The 19122-nt window shown below is 43.1% G+C and overlaps 1 protein-coding gene across 1 annotated transcript in view; it reads left to right on the forward strand.

Annotated features, from left to right (window-relative positions):
• Positions 1 to 10434, forward strand: part of IBA57 (iron-sulfur cluster assembly factor IBA57) — a 12020-nt gene extending 1586 nt beyond the window's left edge. The window contains exons 2-3 of the mRNA XM_032803525.2: positions 3081 to 3427; positions 7000 to 10434. Coding sequence (XP_032659416.1) covers positions 3081 to 3427; positions 7000 to 7394 — 742 coding nt within the window. The 3' untranslated portion in view covers positions 7395 to 10434. The remainder of the gene's footprint in view (positions 1 to 3080; positions 3428 to 6999) is intronic.
• Positions 10435 to 19122: the final 8688 nt, after the last annotated feature.

The raw sequence follows: 19122 nt of genomic DNA on the forward strand, positions 1-19122 counted from the left end.
ATTGCCATTCCTAATATCTGATTTGTGTCCATTTATCCTTTTCCGTAGAGACTGTCCAGTTTGGCCGATGTACATAGCAGAGGGGCATTGCTGGCATATGATGGTGTAGAATTGGGTTTGTTTAGTATGGAAAAGAGAAGAGGGAACATGATAGCAGTTTTCAGATATCTAAAAGGGTGTCATAAGGAGGAGAAAGAAAACTTGTTCATCTTAGCCTCTAAGGATAGAACAAGAAGCAATGGGCTTGCAGCAAGGGAGTTTAGGTTGGACATTAGGAAAAAGTTCCTAATTGTCAGGGTGGTTAAACACTGGACTAAATTGCTTAGGGAGGTTGCGGAATCTCCATCTCTGGAAATATTTAAGAGTAGATTAGATAAATGTCTATCAGGGATGGTCTAGACAGCATTTGGTCCTGCCATGAGGATAGGTGACTGGACTTGATGACCTCTTGAGGTCCCTTCCAGTACTAGAATCTAGGAATCTTGCTCATTTGGGGCCTTCTTAAATTATTTGGTGTGAATTTTTTAAAAAGGTAACTTAAGTCATGAGCCCATTGCAAATTAAAGCAACCTTACAATAGTAAACTAGTATGCCATGGAGGGAGAGATTCCTTTGTTTCATGTTTACAATGGTGGTTTATTATGAATAACTGTTGGGGAAAAAATCCTGTTGAAAAATGGTGGGGGCCTTTTAATGTCAACCAGGCATAACTTATGTTACAGGGCCTGATCTTCCCTTTGTCCACAGTCAACTTTATACATCAGTGATGCTGAAATCCATGGGACCACTTACAGTATGTAAAGTCAAGCGCATGTGTAAGTCTTTGCAGGATCAGGGCCATATCAATCCTACAATGTGCATTAGTTTAGCTTTTCTTGTTCATAAAAAAAAAAAAAAAAAAAAAAAAAGTGGCTGAAAGATTTCATCCTTCTCCACTTAAATTAATTTATATTGTTTTGTTCTCCCTTCACTTCTGTTCTTCAGAGGTAATTCCCGTCCTTACTATTTAAGAATTTTTGTGTATTTCCCATTTCACAGACAATAATCCCCCAAGATGTTTCATGCAGTTGATCATAGTTAAATGTCTTTTTTTTAAATCTGTAAATAGTGCCAGCACAACGGACTCTTGATTGCTGATTGGAGTCTGCAGGCATTATCACAATGTAAATAAGTAATAATAAGGTGCCCATTTCTAATGTATCCCTCACTGTAGTACTGAAGCACCAACTCTAAGAATGTGCTATGATGATATATGAACATACTGGCTTTGATTTTTCCACTGCCTTATGCAGTCATTTACATCTGTGCAAACTTGGTTTAAACTGCTACTAAAGTAGAATGGCAACATTTCACAGTTCCTTTACATAATTGTAAGCAGTGACAAATGGGGCCTTGGATATTCTCAGCTCAGTTACTATTAATTGACATTTATATTGTGGTAGTGCATAAAAGGCATAGAGAGGTCAGCCCCCATTGTGCTAGGCACTGTACAAAAATACACAGTTGCTGCCCATAACAAGTGGATGATGTGAACAAGAAGGCCAGGGTAGGGGAACCAGGATAACTAACATAATAGAATTTGTGCAATTCTTAGCTATTCAGAAGTAGTGATCACAGGCTTCATCTTCCTACGTGTTTTCAGATTACAGTTTAATCTATGCATTATGGAAGACATAAGTTTTGAGGAGGGACTTCAAGGAGAGCAGTGGTAGATTTAGAGTTAGTGGGGCCCTGTGCGCAGGTTCACTTTTGGGGCCACCCTCCTGGGGACCCAGACAAGAAAAAGAATGTTCTCTCTTATCTCCCTACCCCCCGTTTTTCATTCTTTTTTTTTCATCCTCCTCCTATATTATAAGTAATAGGTAGTAAATGAAAATAAAGTGAGGTGCCTTGACTGGGGTTGCGGTGCAGTAGGATGTGGGGGGGTCGAGTTTAGGTGCTGGGTGCAGGCTCTGGTCTGGGGAAGGGGGTTCATGTGTGGGAGGGATCAGGGGGGCGGCATTTATCTTGGGCAGTGCGGCTCCCAAAGCGACTGGCACACCCCTATGGCAGCGGCTGCTAGGCAGGGGGGATCAAGGGATCTCTGCACACCACTGCCCGCAGGCACCACCCCCACAGCTCCCACTGGCCGCAGTTCCCAGCCAATGGGAGCTGCGGAGTCGGCGCTCAGGGCGGGAGCAATGCGCAGAGACATCTCCTCTCCCTCTCGCCCCAGGGGCCACAGGGACATGCCGGCCACTTCCAGAAGTGGCATGGCATGGAGGGAGGGCGGCAGCATAGGTGGGGAGCTGTCATAGCCTTGTTGCACTGCTGCTGGCACGTCTCTGCGTGCCCCTTGGGGAGAAGGGGGCAGCAAGTCTCCATGTGCTGCCTGGGACAGGAGCAGCACGTGGAGCCGCCTTTCCCCCCCACCAGGGGCACACACAGATGTCCCAGCAGCCAAATGCTGCTGGGAGCGGCGTGGGGCCACTGGCCACGGAATACAGGCAGCCTGCCTTCCTGAGCCCTGCTGCACTACTGGCCGGAACTCAGGGGCAGGTTGCCAGGTGAGATTTGTCCTGCATTTTGGAGGCCCCCTGTCATTGGGGACCCCGTGCCACTGCACTGTTTGTTTCATGGTAAATCTGCCTCTGAAGGAGGGTAAGATGATTGCTTACTGGGACTGGGAGTCTTTTCCTGCTCATTGAACGGGGTCAGGCATGGGTGAAAACACATTTGTCAGAGCAGTGGACAATTGGGTGCTCACAACTGGCATCACTGAGAATGAAGGCAGGAGTTGACCTTCTAATAATAGAATAACTTGGATAGGTTTAGTGGGACTTGGGGAATCTAAGTGTAGATTTCCATTCCTATATAATTTTACAATTTTGTTTGATTTCTTTGTTTTGTTTGTTTTAACAGAAAAAAGTATGGTGCAAACATTTCATAGTTGTCCAAAAGCTTGAGCACTGCCCATATCAGCACTAGTAGCACTCAGTAAATTCTGCATATCATTGGACTTGGCTCAGGATTAAGGTAAAAGGCTCTGGTGAAACTACTACTTCTGTTTCTTTTCATGTTGTTATGTGTTACTTTTTCAGGCTTCATGAAAGTCAAGAAGAGGAACCAAATATCCTGCTGGAGTGTGACTACTCAGTGCTGGATTCTGTTCAAAAGCATTTGAAATTGTACAAGATCCGGAGGAAAGTAAACATAGCCCCCTGCCTCGATCTCTCTTTGTGGGCAGTTATCCCAGAGGAACAGTCTGGAGATGTTTTCAGTACCCTTGATAAATGTGCAGACAAAACTTTGGTTTTAACTCCTGATCCCAGAGTAGAAGTCATGGGTTGGAGATTGATTACAAACAAAGAGGAAAATCCACTAGAAATTGTCCCTGGAAGTCATATAGGAAATATTAGCGATTATCATAGGCACAGGTACAAACAAGGTAAAGCTGATTTAAGTTTTATACACTAGTGAATTAGGAAAATGAGGGAGATGTATGTTACTGTGAGAACTCCATACTCAAGAACTAATGCAAGACACTAGAAGTTAAATGCTAGGTATTGGATGTCTGAATGTGTTTGCTGACTTGGTAATAAATACGGCTCTTGTTTTAATACTTTTGGACTAAATTTGATTTAGTAACTATAACTATATTTTGACTACAGTATCCAGCTGCTGGGGTTTTTAAATAAATGTATGGATGTGGGCATGCCTATAGGATTACTGGTTTCCATATGGTCAGACATTTTTGTTGTTTGAGTCATTTTGATTATTTTTGGAATATTAACTGTGCTTGCTTGCTTGTTTGCCTGTTGCGGGGGGGGGGGGGGGGGAGGGAAGAGAACTTGGCCTGTTTAGTAAAAATGTATGACTGGATTCATAAAGAAATTTACGATCAAAGCCATGTATTTGCTTTGAGTTGGTAACTAAGATACTGCAATCTCATGTGGGTGGGTTCACCATTATGCCCATGCAGAGCCCTGTTAACTTCCGTGGGACTCCAGCCAGACATCAGATGAAATGAATCACTGGACAGGAAGTTGCATTTAATGTGGGCAAAGGAAGAAAAGTGGTATATATTCTTGGTGCTTCAAAGGGTCTAATTTCTCAAAGCTGAGGAAAATTACAAATGAAGTTGATGGGGAGGGAAAATTTAGACAGAAAAATATGAATGAAGATTGGGAGTTCTTTAAGAAGAGTTTATTAGATGGCCAAAAAGCCACAATTCCACAATCAAGAGAGAGGACTTTGGATAAAAGCCTATCCTGGTTCAGTGGCAGAGCAAAGACAGTAATTATAAATAAAAAAGCAACATATAACCAAAGGAAAAAGGAGGAATAGATAACTTCTAATTTATATTTATTAATATGAAGTGCAGATAATAAGGAGAGTTAAAGTCATCAGGGAAGAATCTGTGGCTGGCAGGAGATTTTACTTAAAATCAAATACATTAGGAACAAAAGAAATCCAAGAAATGGTATAGGCTCATAACTCGATGGAGATGGTAAAATTATTAATAATGATGCAGAAAAGGCAGAAATGTTCAATAGATATTTTTCTCCATATTTGAAAAGAAGCAGAATGATGTACTTGCATCATATATGTCTGATGAAGTACTTTCCATTCTATTAGTAACTAAGGAGGATGTTAAACATCATCCACTAGGTATTAACGGGCCTGGATAACTTGAACTCAAGGGTCCTAAAATAGTTGGGTGAGGAGCTCTCTGCCCACTGATGTTAATTTTTAATTAATCTTCGAATGCCAGAGAAATTTCAGAAGACTGGGAGAGTGCTGATGTTGTGCCAGTATTCGAAAAAGGCAAGCAAGATGATCTGAGTAACTATAGGCTGGTTAGCCTGAGAAATCCTAGGCAAATGAATGGAAAATCTGAAATGGGATTCAACTGATAAAGAATGAAAGGATAGGAATATAATTAATGCCAGTCAATGTGGTTTTATGAAAAATAGGTCTCGTCAAACAAACCTGATATCATTCTTTGATGAGATTACAAGTGTGGTTGATTTTTGTAAGGTAATTGACTTAGTAATGCGTGCTATTCTGATTTAGAAAAGTGAGCAGTATAGAATGTCAGCAAAGCAATAATTTAAATGGCTTAAGACCTGGCAAACGGACAGATTTCTAAGTATTTGTCACGGGGAAATCAGCACTAAATAGGTTTGGTCCTAGTGGAATTCGTGCTCGGTCCAATGTTATTCAACACTTTATCAATGATCTCGAAGTAAATATAAAATCGCTGTGGCCGACACAAGGATTGACAGAGATAAATAATAATGAGGACAGGGCAGTCATACAGACTGGATCTGGAGCACTTGGTAAGCTTGGCACATTCAAACAAAATGCATTTTAAAACAGCCAAATGCAAAGCCAGACATCGAGAAGCAGGGAATGTAGGCCATACTTCCAAAACGGGGGACTGTATCTTGGAAAGCAATGACTCTAGGGGTCATAGTACACAAGCAAGTAAAATATAAGCTCCCAGTATGACACTAGCAAAAGGGCTAATGTAATCCTTGGATATAAGGGAGACTAGTGAGTGAGCAGGAATGGGGAGGTGATTTTGCCTCTGTATCTGGCATTGGTGAGACCAGCTCGGGAATACTGTTTTCCACATATTTAAAAAGATTTTGAAAAACGAGGGAGGCTGTGTAAAAGAGCTACAAACATGATTTGAGAGTGGAGAAAAATCTCTTCTAGCAAGAGACTTAGACCTCAGTCTGTTTAGTTTATCGAAAAGACGATGGAGAGGTGACAGGATTAGTGTATAAGCACCTTTACGGGGAGGAAATGCCAGGTACCAATGGGCTCTGTAACCTAGTGGAGAAAGGCATAATGTGAACTAATGGCTGGAAGCTGGAGCCAGACAAATTCAAACTGAAGATAAGGCACAAACTTAATAGTGAGGGAGGGTGGTTAACCACTGGAACAAACTACCAAGGAAAGTGCTGGATTCTCCAGCTCTTGCTGTTTTCATATCAAGACTGGATGCCTCTCTGGAAGATGCACATTAGCCAAACATAAGTTATTGGAAGCAATACAGGGGTAACTGGGTGAAATTTAATAGCCTGTGATATACAGGAGGTCAGACTAGATGATCTAATCCCCCGCTTTTGGCCTTAAACTTTGTAGGGTCTGCCCTTCCAGAGCAGATTGCAGGACAGGATCAGAGCCTATCTTAGTTAAACCACAGTTCTAGGTTTAAAAAATAAAGAACAGGACTTACGGCCTAATTTTCGTAGATATTGAGTACCTGAAGCTCCCACTGAAAATCAGTCTCCTATTGGGTAATAATAGGAAGTACTTCAGTTAAACTATATTTTTACCTTAAGTATTTAATATATTAGAGTCTGAGCTCCTATAGTACAATGAATTTATGGTCATAATGCAGATGGGTGCATAGTTTTTAACGGATCCACACCGAGTATTTCCTTCAATAATCCTTCATCAGAAATTATAGTCAAAAGGAGAAAATAGTTAACAACAGCTTTACGGAAACGTTAAGTGGATGTTTTTTATTTCTCTGTATGCCCTGACTTTTAAGATAACAAATATAATTGGGCTGATTGCTGAAGAGTTATTTTCATTTGACCATCCTATGTTTGTTACATAGCTTATGACCGAAAATAACTCTTTGTTGACCCTAAAGGATATGGCCCTTTGTATTAAATGTATATAGGTTCATTTGGGTCCAGTCCTGCCTGGTTTTGACTGCCCTCCCTTTCAATAGTGTGCTCGTGAATGCTCAAAATGTCAGTTGATCAGGCTCTAATACAGCTTTTTGGTTCACCTTTTAAATCAGCCTTTGCTAGCCCTGCTCAGTTATGACTAGTGGTTTCAACTTGGGTCTCCAACCAACACATTGAAAAACCATTAACTTCAAACTATTTCTTTTTTTTTTTAATTACAGTTTGCAGAGAACAAGATAGATGCTAAAAGTGCTATGTCTTGTGAGAGCCTGACAAAACTTACCAGTTACTTTTATTTTCCCCCCAGGAATAGCTGAAGGCGTAAAAGACATCCCTCCAGGAGTAGCCTTACCACTGGAATCCAACCTGGCCTACATGAATGGAATCAGTTTTACCAAAGGCTGTTATATCGGACAGGAGTTAACAGCTAGGACCCACCACACGGGTGTCATCCGTAAACGCCTATTGCCAGTGCAGCTTTCAGCCCCTTTGCCATTGGGAAGCATTCCCGAGGGTGCTGCGATCTTAACTGAATCGGGAAAGTCAGCTGGCAAGTACCGGGCTGGTGGAGATGAACTTGGCATAGCTTTGCTGCGATTAGCTAACATAAATGAGCCACTTCATATCAATTTACCAGGTGACACTAGTGTGAACCTTACTGCAGCTATACCTAATTGGTGGCCAAAAACTGCTAACAAATAAATGAGCAATCCTCTGCGGCATATCTGCCTTACTTAACAAACTTTGTCTGATAGGCTGGGAAGTTCATTCAATCTCTTACTCCCGTCCATCATAGTTTCCTTTTGTCTTTATCTTTTACTTGCAGCACTTGAGCAGGGTGTGATACAGAAGGGTCCTTGGGAGCTGGGCCAAAAGGCAAAAGGAACCTGATGCATAAGCGAGTCACTGACAAAACAAGGGCTAAGTAGAGAAGCACATAGGAGAGCAGAGAAATATTCAGCAAAGTCTGTAAAGTTCACCATGTGGAGTTCCTGCTGCTTGCTTCCCCTTAAGGAAGAGGTGTATGGGGAGGGAGATTAAGGAGACTTGGCATGTACTGGGCAACTGGGCTCCATCCCTGAAGATCCTTGACCCAGCCACAGCATTCTTGTGGCCCACGCTCTCCCTCTGCGACCTGTACCGTACTTCCCTCTCTCAAAGAGAGTGAAGACAGGCCAATTATTGCTGGTTGTATCAGTCCCATGGGAATTCGCAAGGTAGAGAGCAGATCTCTATACTGATTTCCACTAGCTGGTTAGCTTACTCAAAGCCAAGGTCCCACAGCTATGCAGAGACGGACTTCCAAGGAACCACAGAGGAGCCTGTCACAGAGACACTGCTCCCCAGCTGTGTGTCTGGGAGCTTTGCTGAGAGTTTTTGGTTTCCTCTCACGACACAGTGGATGATCACATACAGCTTGAAGAGTCTCTTGGGGCAGAGGGAGGAGGCTTGGCATGGGTGAGAACTATTAAGCAGTCCAGTGGGGCCATTAAGGAATCCAGCCCCTACTCTATGTGAGAGTGCCCTGTGTTTATTTGGGTGGTGCTGGATCTGGGCCCTGCTGAGTATTTAAGTCTGCCCTCCATTGGATGGATCAAAACTTGTTCTGAATATAGTGCTGCATATATTGAAATGCTCAAAAGGGGAGGTGGGAATAGGAATTTTATCACAGTATGTGTCAAATGTTTGTCAGGATTATTTCTGTGGTATTGTAAAGCTTTTTAAAAGGTGTGTGCTGCCCATTTCTTTCAATAGCATGTGTTTTTGCTACACTGGCTAAAATGTTAACTGTGAACGTTCTTTGCGTCAGGCTCTCTGCACTGCTCCTAAATTGCTGGCTGACTGAGAACTTTTTTTTGTCATTACTGTTAACTCTCTCTGAAGGAAGAGGAATGGATTGTACTCTGCATTTGAAATAAGGATTTTGCTTTTAATACTTGACCACATGGGCGAGCAATGTATGCAGATACTGTAATATCAGTATGCACTCTACTGCTGCAAGGTCAGCAGAGGGAGCACAATGATCAGTAGTATACCCAGAGCTGCCCTGCCATGGCCAGGATACTAGTAATAAAAGCCTGATCGATGCACTGGTTTTGTGTCAGTTTAACTATTTCATGTCAGGGTGTGATATTTTACTGAAATAGCTACGCCAGTACAACCCCTAGTCTGCACACAATTATACTTGTAAATAGATGCCTTCCCCATCCTTCATGGGAATAAACTATATTGATATGAACGACTTTACAGCAGTATAACTGGTTTAACTTTGTCGGCAAATGTTGAGATTTTGGCTGGCAGAAATCACAAATAAGTGTACGTATATGCTAGAAATGCTACAGCTGTGCCACTGTAGTTGTAGGCACTTGCTACAGTGACAAAAGGGGTTGTTCTATGGCTGTAGTAAACACACTGGGGCCTAAGTTGGCTTAACTATGTTGCACAGGACATAAAATTTTTCACAGTGCTGAGTGACGTAGTTGAGCTGGCCTAACTTTGTAGTGTTGATGAGGCCTGAGTGTAGACATATGCAAAACTATGCTGCCAAAAGGAAAATTTTGCCAGTAAAACTTTCTAGTGTAGACCAGGCTTAAGTGTCTCCATGCTAACACTTTAAATTTACTAGGATAGTTAATAGGTAAAAGAGTACAACTTCGTGTGTAGACAAGCCTAAATAAAGGTACTAAGAACACATAAATAAAATATTAGGACCATGTGCCTTGAGATTCTTTAAAAAAAAAAAAAAAAAAAAGCCAAAACCCGAGGCTATATGACTGTTCCCACATAATCTCTTCAAAGCCAATGAAGGGACATGTCCCCTCCCCAAGGTGAGATGTCCACTCATTCCCTGCCTACATCATTCTCAGCCCCATAGAGGGCTCCCTCTGAAGGATGGGGGACAGTGCCATAGATATGCTGGAGGGAGTAACAATCCTGCCTTCTATAAGAAAGTGCTGTACAGTGCCCTATGGATTTGAGGCCTGATTGCCACCCACACTCCATGTCCTGTTCTTCCCAGCTGTCTAACTCTAACTCTTTTGCCCTGAACTAGGCGGTTTCTTTCTTTCTTCACTACTGCCCCTGTCCTCCAACAGCTTCATGTAGCCCACAAATAAGGCCTTCTGGTTAGTCCCTGCTGCTGGCTCTTACTGGGGGTTTCTCTAGCCGCCTGACTTCCTGGGTGCTCAAATGTGCATCCAAGTAAAGTGACCAGACAGCAGATGTGAAAAATCAGGACGGGGTGATGGTAATAGGAGCCTATACAAGAAAAAGACCCAAAAATCGGGACATCTGGTCACCCTACACCCAAGTATTTGGGGCCCTTTTGGCTACTTTTCCCATCTTTGCACCTCCCTTCCCCCCGCTGGCCTACTCTGAGCCTCCTCTTCCTCACCCCCCTCTAACCCTAAACTAATTTATAGAAGCTGTGTGGTGTGTTTTGTTTTTTTTTTTAAATAAATCAATGTGAACTCAGAAGCGAGGTGTGTGGAAGAGAAGTGAGGGGGATGAATGAGAAGGGCCCTAATTGAATGGGTCTGGAAGGGGCCCAAGATGATGAACTAGCCCTGTTTAATATTTGTTTGAAATAACTCTTGTCCAAAGGGCATTTTGTCATTGCCTTGCTGTAGCCATTACTGTGAAGTGAAATGTATATGAAAAATATTCATTAAAACTCCTCAGGCTTGCTGTAAAAGGAATCTGTGGAATTACTCATTAAAAGTTAGCTATGTCAATGATTTAATATTGGTGCTTCTGTGTGATTGGCCTGTAGGTTAGGTGGAGTTAGCATAGACAAAGGTCTTTTATTTTTCAGTGATAGTAGTATGTTAGATTGGCAGATAACGCTTGTCTTCAAAGAAGGGGTCTGCTCATATGCCCACTATAGTCAATGTGGTCTTAGCCCATTCTGGATCAATGTCAAGATGTTAAATTAAGCATCCTCTAACTACCAGAACAGGAAGTTAAAGATGAACTGGAAGGCTTGTTACCTGTCAAGACGGAGTTCACTTCCTGCCATTTCTCCTGCAATGGATGATATCGTTACTACCTTAAAGAGCAAGAAGGTGCACAAGAAGGATTGTTGTAGGTGGTCAATAAAGCAGCTCCTTGTGCTTTTTATATAAATCTCCATGTGCAGTTTGGGATCATCACTTTTCTTCATTTAAAAAAAACCAAACACAGTTTTTCTTTACAGATTACCTGTCACTATTGGACAGGAGCAGTGGGTAGCTGCAATCTTTTGGCCACTGTTGTGCCTCCCTCCTTAATGCCAGTACAGCTACCTGTGTTTTAACTAGCACTGATATTGAAGACTTGTTCTAGTAAGTGTACAATCAGTGCCAAGTTTGTCTGATAGTCATTGTTCTGATGCTACAAAATTAAACTGCCTTTGGGATATAAGAAAATTGATAAAGAATCATAGAAACGTAGGACAGCAAGAAACCTCAATAGGTCATCTAGTCCAGTCCCCTGCACTGAGACCATCCCTGATAGGTGTTTGTCTAATCTGTTCTTAAAACCCTCCAAGAAATAATATCACGTGTTAAATATTTAAAAATAAAAGCATCTATTAAAACACAAGAGGAATTGGGACTATAAAAGATAAAAGGAATCCTTCTCAATGACAGCAGTTGTCCCAGTATTCTTCAGTTACATACAGGGTTGAAAATCTAATGATCATTGTGAAATAAGTTATCTTTTTGTTTTTGTTCTTAAAATGTTTATTGACAGCTCCCGTTTGAAGTGTTCCATCCAAACTTTTCTAAACTCAATCCAAGTGTTAATCTTGATGAGGGTACTGTGGTGCAGAAGTACTCCAAGTTGTCCAAGGTAACAAAAGTCCAATTTAGCCTGTTACATAAAATTGTTTATAAAGTCAGCAAAAGTTAGACATTATTTTCTAGGATTACATTTTAAAAATGTTGATGCAGCTTGAAATGAAAGAACTGTCTACCTTCTTCTTTACCTATTAAGGGAGTGATCAAACCGACAGTTAATTTCCAAACTTGGTCAAATAAACTTAGTCAGATAATAATCACTCTATTATTTTTGCTGAAATTCTTGTCATGAAATCCATCAATACGACAGATAAGTGATGCTTGGCTACTTAGCCACGAAGGAAAAAAATGAAAAAAGGCCTCTATTTTCATTTTTTTGGGGGCAAGGATATTTTTGTGCAATTTGAAGAATTGTTTGGCTATGATATTGACATAGGAATGAGTCCCTGAAGAGTCTTTTTAGTGTAGTCTTTTTAGACATGCATCTGACGAAGTGGATATTCACCCACAAAAGCTTATGCTCCAAATGTTAGTCTATAACGTGTCACAGGATTCTTTGCTGCTTTTACAGATCCAGACTAACACGGCTACCCCTCTGATACTTTTTAGATTATGTAAGTTTCCTCAGTATCAGATGGTTCTTAGGTTGCTTACAGAGTTTTTTGTTTTGTTTTTAAGTTTGAACTAGAAATTAATCTGTAGTGCTTTAGACTGTCTGGATTCTCTGAATGTGATAAGACACTGTGTAGAATATGCTTATGCTGGTTTGTCAAGAAAAGCTTTTCCCTCTGCCACCAATTGCGCAAGCTCTTTCCAGAATATATATACTGTACTACTGTACATGCAGCATGAATAAACATTCTCTCTTCTTTTCATGGGCACCATATCCATTATTTCAGCTCCATACACAAATTTCTTACTGCCTCTTAATATGTAGAAGGCTTTTATATTACCAAGGGCTGGATATATACATATAAAAACCACGGATCACAATTTTCAAATGTGGATGCGTAAAGTTAGACACCTAAACACATAATATAGGCAATTAACTGAAAATGGCTTGATTGTCAGAGGTATTAAGCAATGCCCATTGGCATCAAAGGGAGCTGTATGTGTTCAGCACTTCTGAAAATCAAACTATTTTAGTTAGATCAGGGGTAGGCAACCTATGGCACATGTGCTGAACATGGCACGCGAGCTGATTTTCAGTAGCACTCACACTGCCGGGGTCCTGGCCACCGGTCCAGAGGGCTCTGCATTTTAATTTAATTTTAAATGAAGCTTCTTAAACATTTTTAAAACCTTATTTATTTTACATACAACAATAGTTTAGTTACATATTATAGACTTATAGAAAGAGACATTCCAAAACGTTAAAATGTATTACTGGCACGCGAAACCTTAAATTAGAGTGAATAAATGAAGATTCAGCACACCACTTCTGAAACGTTGCTGACTCCTGAGTTAGATGCTTATGCGTGCACTTAAGCACTTCCAATTAGGCATCAAAGTTAGGAAAAAATGGCTTTGCTTGTTTTGAGGTTGCACTGAAATATACTTACAGGTGGTAAATAATAGAGTACATCTAATTAATCTTAAAATAAGTTATTAGACTGAAATGAAATAGACAAATCTATTATTTTATGGAGACATATGTAATTTAATTAAATTTAACGTGAACTGGTCAAAAAATGGAAAATAAACAGTGGACTTCTTTTTCCTTCCAATGTTTTTCACATGAACTAAAATGTTTGATGTTTTCTCACTAGGTCTTTCAATGACTAATCTCAGCAAAAATTAAGAAAAACAACCACCACAGAGAGAAAAACACATCACTGCAAGCACACTGCCACTAAAACACATTACTAAAGGCAGGGCTGATAAGACCACCTATTATTAAAATTGATCAACACTTTCCATTATAAGACTCTGTTTCAGTTTCTTGTAACTTTAGCAAACTTTAACTAGACTGAAATTTTCCACACCAGGTTTCTGTGGCCAGTGGTATGGACTAAATGTTTTGGGGAAATTTCAGCCAAAACAATCCATTTCTGAGAATGATGCTAGGGAAAAATACATTGTTTTGCCTGTTAAAATCTAGCACCTCCATGGGGGGAAAAGATAACAAAGGCTCTACTGGGATAGTGCTTGGGGTCTCCTACAGATCGCCCCCAGGATCCGATTTGGATATGGGATAGAGATCTCTACTATTTTTAAAGAAATAAATGCTACTAGGAATTGAGTGATTATGGAAAACTTTAATTTCCCAGATATAGTTTGGAGGACTAGTGCTACTAATAATGGTCGGACCCAGATATTCCTCGATGTGATAGTGAACAGAGTTATTCACTATACAGTCACTGAACCAAACATGAGGTGATACCATTTTAGATTTAATATTGGTAAGTAGCAAGGACCTCATAGAAGAACTGGTTGGAGAAGACAACCTTAGTTCGAGTGATTATGAGTTAATTCAGTTTAACTTAAATGGAAGGATTAACAAACATAAGTTGGCAACTAGAGTCCTGGATTTCAAAAGGGTAAACTTTTAGAAAATTAAGGAAATTAGTTAGGGAAGTGGAGTGGACTAATGTGGAGGAGGCTTGGAATTGCTTTAAGTCAAAGTTGCAGAAACTTGCAACCCAATAAAGGAGAAAAAATTGTAGAGAAGAGTTACAGATGAAATTGGATGAACATCCATCTCAAATAGTTAATTAAGAAAAAGTAGAAAGTGTACAAGGAATGGAAGATGGGATGGATCAGCAAGGAAAGCTACCATTTAAAGGTCAGAAAGTGTGTGTGTGTCAGGGGAGTATGAAAACTCTCAAAAGCCAAGCAGAGTTGGACCTTGCACAGGAAATTAAATAGTAAAAGGGTCTTTAGCCATATTAAGGAAACTAGGAAAGAAGAAATGGGACCACTAAACGCTGAGGATGGTGTGGAGATTTAAAATAATCTAGGTATGGTCCAACACTAAATGAATATTTTGCCTCAGTTTTTAACACGGTAATGGAGAACTTGGGGGCAGCGGCAGGGTGACTAATGGAAGAAGGAAATGGAAGCCAAACTCAAATAGTTTAGTGGAACCAAACTGCAGGACCCTGATAATCTTCCTCCAAGAATACTAAAGGAACTGGCACATGAAATTGCAAACCCAATACAAGGATTTTTAATGAATCTCTAAACTCAGGGGTTCTACTCTATGACTTGAGAATTGCAAATACAGTACCCATATTTAAGAAAGGGAAAAAAGTGAACTACTGGCCAGTTAGTTTGACCTCAACTGTATGCAAAGTCTTAGAACAAATTTTGAACGAGAGAGCAGTTAAGGACAAGGTCTAACTGATTGCCACAATTGGGGTCAGAAAGAAATTGTCCCTCAGGTCAGATGGCAGAGACCTTGCGGGTTTTTCACTATTATCTACAGCATAGGACATGGGGTCACTTGCTGCTTTGAACTAGAGTAAATTATGGATTCTCTGTAATCTGATGTCTTTAAATCAAGGTTTGAGAACTTCAGTAACTCAGCCAGAGGTTATGGGCCTATTTACAGGAGTGGATGTGTCAGGTTCTGTGGCCTGTCAAGTGCAGAGGGTCAGATTAGATTATCATAATTATCCTTTATATCCATAAAGTCTATGTATTGGAGTCTATGTATTGAAATTTGGCAGGGTTGTACCTTTTGCTGTTTCCCTGAAAAATCTGCCCAAACGTGTCTAAGTTATAAGCTTTTGAAAATTTTGAATCACAGTTCATACAAGCTTAGTAGAGATTTCTTAGATTTTAACAGCTAAATTCAGTGATGATTCTTTATGTGCTAGCATGCGCCAGCATGGGCTTGAGCAGAGCTATTCCTGCAGTTGCACCTCTGTGCTGCTGTGGGTTGGTCCTGGTAAACAACTCGCTCTCAAGTTCCCAGTCTCACTCCTGTGGGCAGGGGGGAAATGTATTGCACCTTCAATCTTTGCACTGAGTGACCCTGAATGTAAGGGGAAGTCCGGCAGGTGGGATGTGGGTGGAACATGCCTCCAAGGGTTTGACTGCTTTTGATTTAGAAACACAAAAAGCCGAGTAATTTTTCTACAATAAGCAGGTGAGTGCAGCATCAACCCAGCCTGCAGGTCCAGGCCACCGCCCTGAAACTGGCCCCATTGCAGCTAGTTAGCGCAGATACTGACAGTGGCTTTCACGTGCACAGACTTGGTTGCTGAGAATGGGCCCCCAACTTCCCATTTCACACCAGGAGTTGAGCACAGAGCTGGCTGAGGAGACAGGGGCCATAGCACAGGTCCTGCTCTTGGGTCCCAAATGTGGGCACATTGCTCCTACCCTGCCCAACCCTGAAATGGTTTGCTCCAACTCCCCCATGCTCTCTTCTAATCCTGAAATGGTTTACCCTCACTTCCCTCCCACTGTTCCTGAAATACTTTGCTCTCTGCCCAGGCCCCTTCTAACCCTGACATGGTTTGCCCCAGCCCCCTCTTTTTCTTCCCAGCCGTGAAATGGTTTGCCCCAGCCCCCTCTTTTCCTTCCCAGCCCTGAAATGGTTTGCCCTCAATCCCCTCTGTTATCCCTTCTAACTCTGAAATGATTGACCAGGCCCCACACTGCCCCTTCTAACGCTGAAATGGTTTGCCCCCAATCCCCCTTCCACCTCTGAACTGGTTCGTCCCCGCCCTTTTAACCCTGAAATGGCTTGCCCCAAGTTGCCCGTTTAACCCTGGAATCGCTTTCCCACTCTCCCTTCTAACCCTGAAATGGTTTGCCCTAACCACACCTCCCCCCCCACCAACGTTCTGCCTTCCCAACCCTGACGTGTTTCACGTGATCCCCCCGTGCCCACACGCTCTCTCCTGATGTGGCTCCCCACCTCCCGTTCTAAGTGTGGACTGGTTGGTCGACGGCCCCTCACACCGCTTCCTAACCCTGTTTATCCCAGGCCTCGCCTCCTACAATAATCTCTCCCAGCGACCTATCCCACTCTCACGCCCCCCTCCTCATTGGTTGTCAAGACAGTTTCCCTTCCCCTCCCGCGCGCCGTTCCTCCCGCTCTGCTCGCAGATTGGGCGACCGCAGAGTGGGAAAGAGCGCGCGGACGGCAGGAGGGAGACAGTTGGCTGCTCCGCCCGCGCGCCTGGTTCCCGCCTCGCCTCGCGCCCGGGGCGGGGGACGGTTGGGGAGCCGCTCACCTGTCGGTGAAATGGACTCGGCGGGCGCCACCATCTCGCGCCCGGGCGAAGGGGTGGAGGAGTAAGATGGTGGCTACTAGAGCTGAGCCGCTGGCTCCCCCCTCGTGGCCGGAGGCGAGGCCAAGCCCCACTCGCCCCCACCCCCCCGGGACGGGTAGCGGTCGGCCCGGAGCCTCTCGCCGAGACTGTGCCCTGTTCTTCGGTGGGCGGAGCTAGGAGGGAGCTTCGTCCCGTCCCTCCCCCCTATTTGTTTGGGGGCGGGGGAGTGTGTCCTGCTTGGCTATGAGGGCGCTTCAGTCTGGGGGTGTGTTCCCCTCCCCCTCCCTACTAGGGGTGAGCGAGAATCCTACTCCTCCTCCAGGACAGGGGTGGGGATGCGCCTTGCTGCTCTGTTGGGGGTGTTCCCCTCACCTCAACTATTGGGGTGGGTGTGACAGTCTCCCCCCACTTCCCTGGCAGTGGGGGTTTGAGCTGCCCCCTTTCCTTTGCCTGGTGGGGTAGTGACCCCCCCCCCGCACACACACTCCCTGCCTGGGCCTTTCTAAGTGCCCACCACTGTGGTACTACCTGCTGATGGGCCAAGGTGCTGCCACACTGGACTGACCCCTCCAACAGCACTGGCAGCAGCAATGGGTAACCCAATTTTCTGCCTGCTGCTTGGGGTCTTGCCAGTCAGCCACCCTCTCTGCTACCGCTGCCCTCCTGCCTGCTAGATCGTGTTCAGATCTTCCTGCCACAGTGCTTAAAGGGTTTGTTGGGGGTGGTGTTTGCAGACCTGGAAAAAGCAGTTAAAAATCAAGCTGGGTCACTTTAATCACTTCCTGAAGCTGTTGCTCCCAGAGTATGATGCTCTCCCCTCCCAGGCTTTTTTCAGACCACTTTAAGTGCTGTACAGGGGTAACTGTTAATGTATCTTCCTATCTTATTGAAAATGTAATTGAGGGAAGTTATCTATTGCCACAAGGACACTTTAAAACTTCAGACCATGTTTATCTTACAGACATCTGCTGGCCTATCTCTGTTCATCATCTGGGATAGGGTATGGTTCCTAACTAAGGGCATGGCTACACTTGCAGATGTAGAACTGTCATAAACAGATAGTTAAGGGTTAATGCCTTTTTTACCTGTAAAGTGTTAAGAAGCTCAGTAAACCTGGCTGGCACCTGACCTGAGGACCAGTAAGGGGACAAGATATTTTCAAATCTTGGTAGGGGGAAGACTTTTGTTTGTGCTCTTTGCTTTGGGGGTTGTTCGCTCTTGAGACTAAGAGGAACCAGACATCAATCCGGACTCTCCAAATCTTTCTGACTGTTTCAAACGTGTAAGTAACAGCCAGGCAAGGTGTGTTAGTTTTATTTTTGTTTTCTCAACTTGTAAATATTCCTTTTTGCTGAGAGGATTTTTACCTCTGTTTGCTGTAACTTTGAACCTAAAGCTAGAGAGGATTCCTCTGGGCTATATAAATCTGATTACCCTATATTTTCCATCCTGATTTTACAGAGATGATTTTTACCTTTCTTTCTTTAATTAAAAGCTTTCTTTTTAAGAACCTAATTGATTTTTCCATATTTTAAGATCGAAGGGGATTGGATCTGGACTCACCAGGAACTGGTGGGCAAAAGGAGGGGGGATGGTTAAATTCTCCTTGTATTAAGATCCAAAGGGTTGGATCAGTGTTCACCAGGAACTTGGTGAAAAAGCCTCTCAAGGCTACCCAGGGAGGGGAAGGTTTTGGGGGGCAAAAGGGGTGTTCCAGACACGGAGGAATCTGGGTGGTGGCAGCAAACCCAAATCTAAGCTGGTAGTTAAGCTTAGAAGTGTTTATGCAGGTCCCCACATCTGTACCCTAAAGTTCAGAGTGGGGGAGGAACCTTGACAAGAACACTTTGAGTTAAGCCAACCTTCATAGAGGGCAGTAGGGAAAGCACTGCAATTTGTTCACACTGACAGCTGCAAGCGCACTGGCATGGACTCATGAGCAGCTCTTGCAATGGCCAAAGAGAGCAGTGCATTGTGGTAGCTATCTCAACATGCAAGTGGCTGCAACATGCTTTTCAAATCAGGGAGGTGGGGTGGAGTATGATGAGTGTATGTTGCGGGAGAGACAGTGTGTTTTAGGGGGCTGAGAGCATGTCAGCATGTTGTCTTGTAAGTTCAGACAGCAATAGACACACCGCCTGCCTCTCTCTCACACACAGCATTCCATAGTAATGGTAAGCATGGCGGCTGTCAGAAATGGAGCTTTCAAAGGGCATATCGACATGCCTGCAGTGATTCCAAAACAAAGACAAGAGTGGCCCCTTGACTTAAGGGGATTATGGGATGTTTCCAGAGGCTGATCAGAGCACAGTAATGCAACACCTCATTCACACTCATGGCCCAGTGCGCACCAAGTGTTAATCTTCTTGCCAAGGTGGAGTACCAGGAGTACTCTAGCCCTGAAGTCAGAGCGCTCTACGTGCC

This window comes from Chelonoidis abingdonii, chromosome 2 (assembly GCF_003597395.2).
Source record: "Chelonoidis abingdonii isolate Lonesome George chromosome 2, CheloAbing_2.0, whole genome shotgun sequence".
Classification (NCBI taxonomy): Eukaryota; Metazoa; Chordata; order Testudines; family Testudinidae; genus Chelonoidis; species Chelonoidis abingdonii.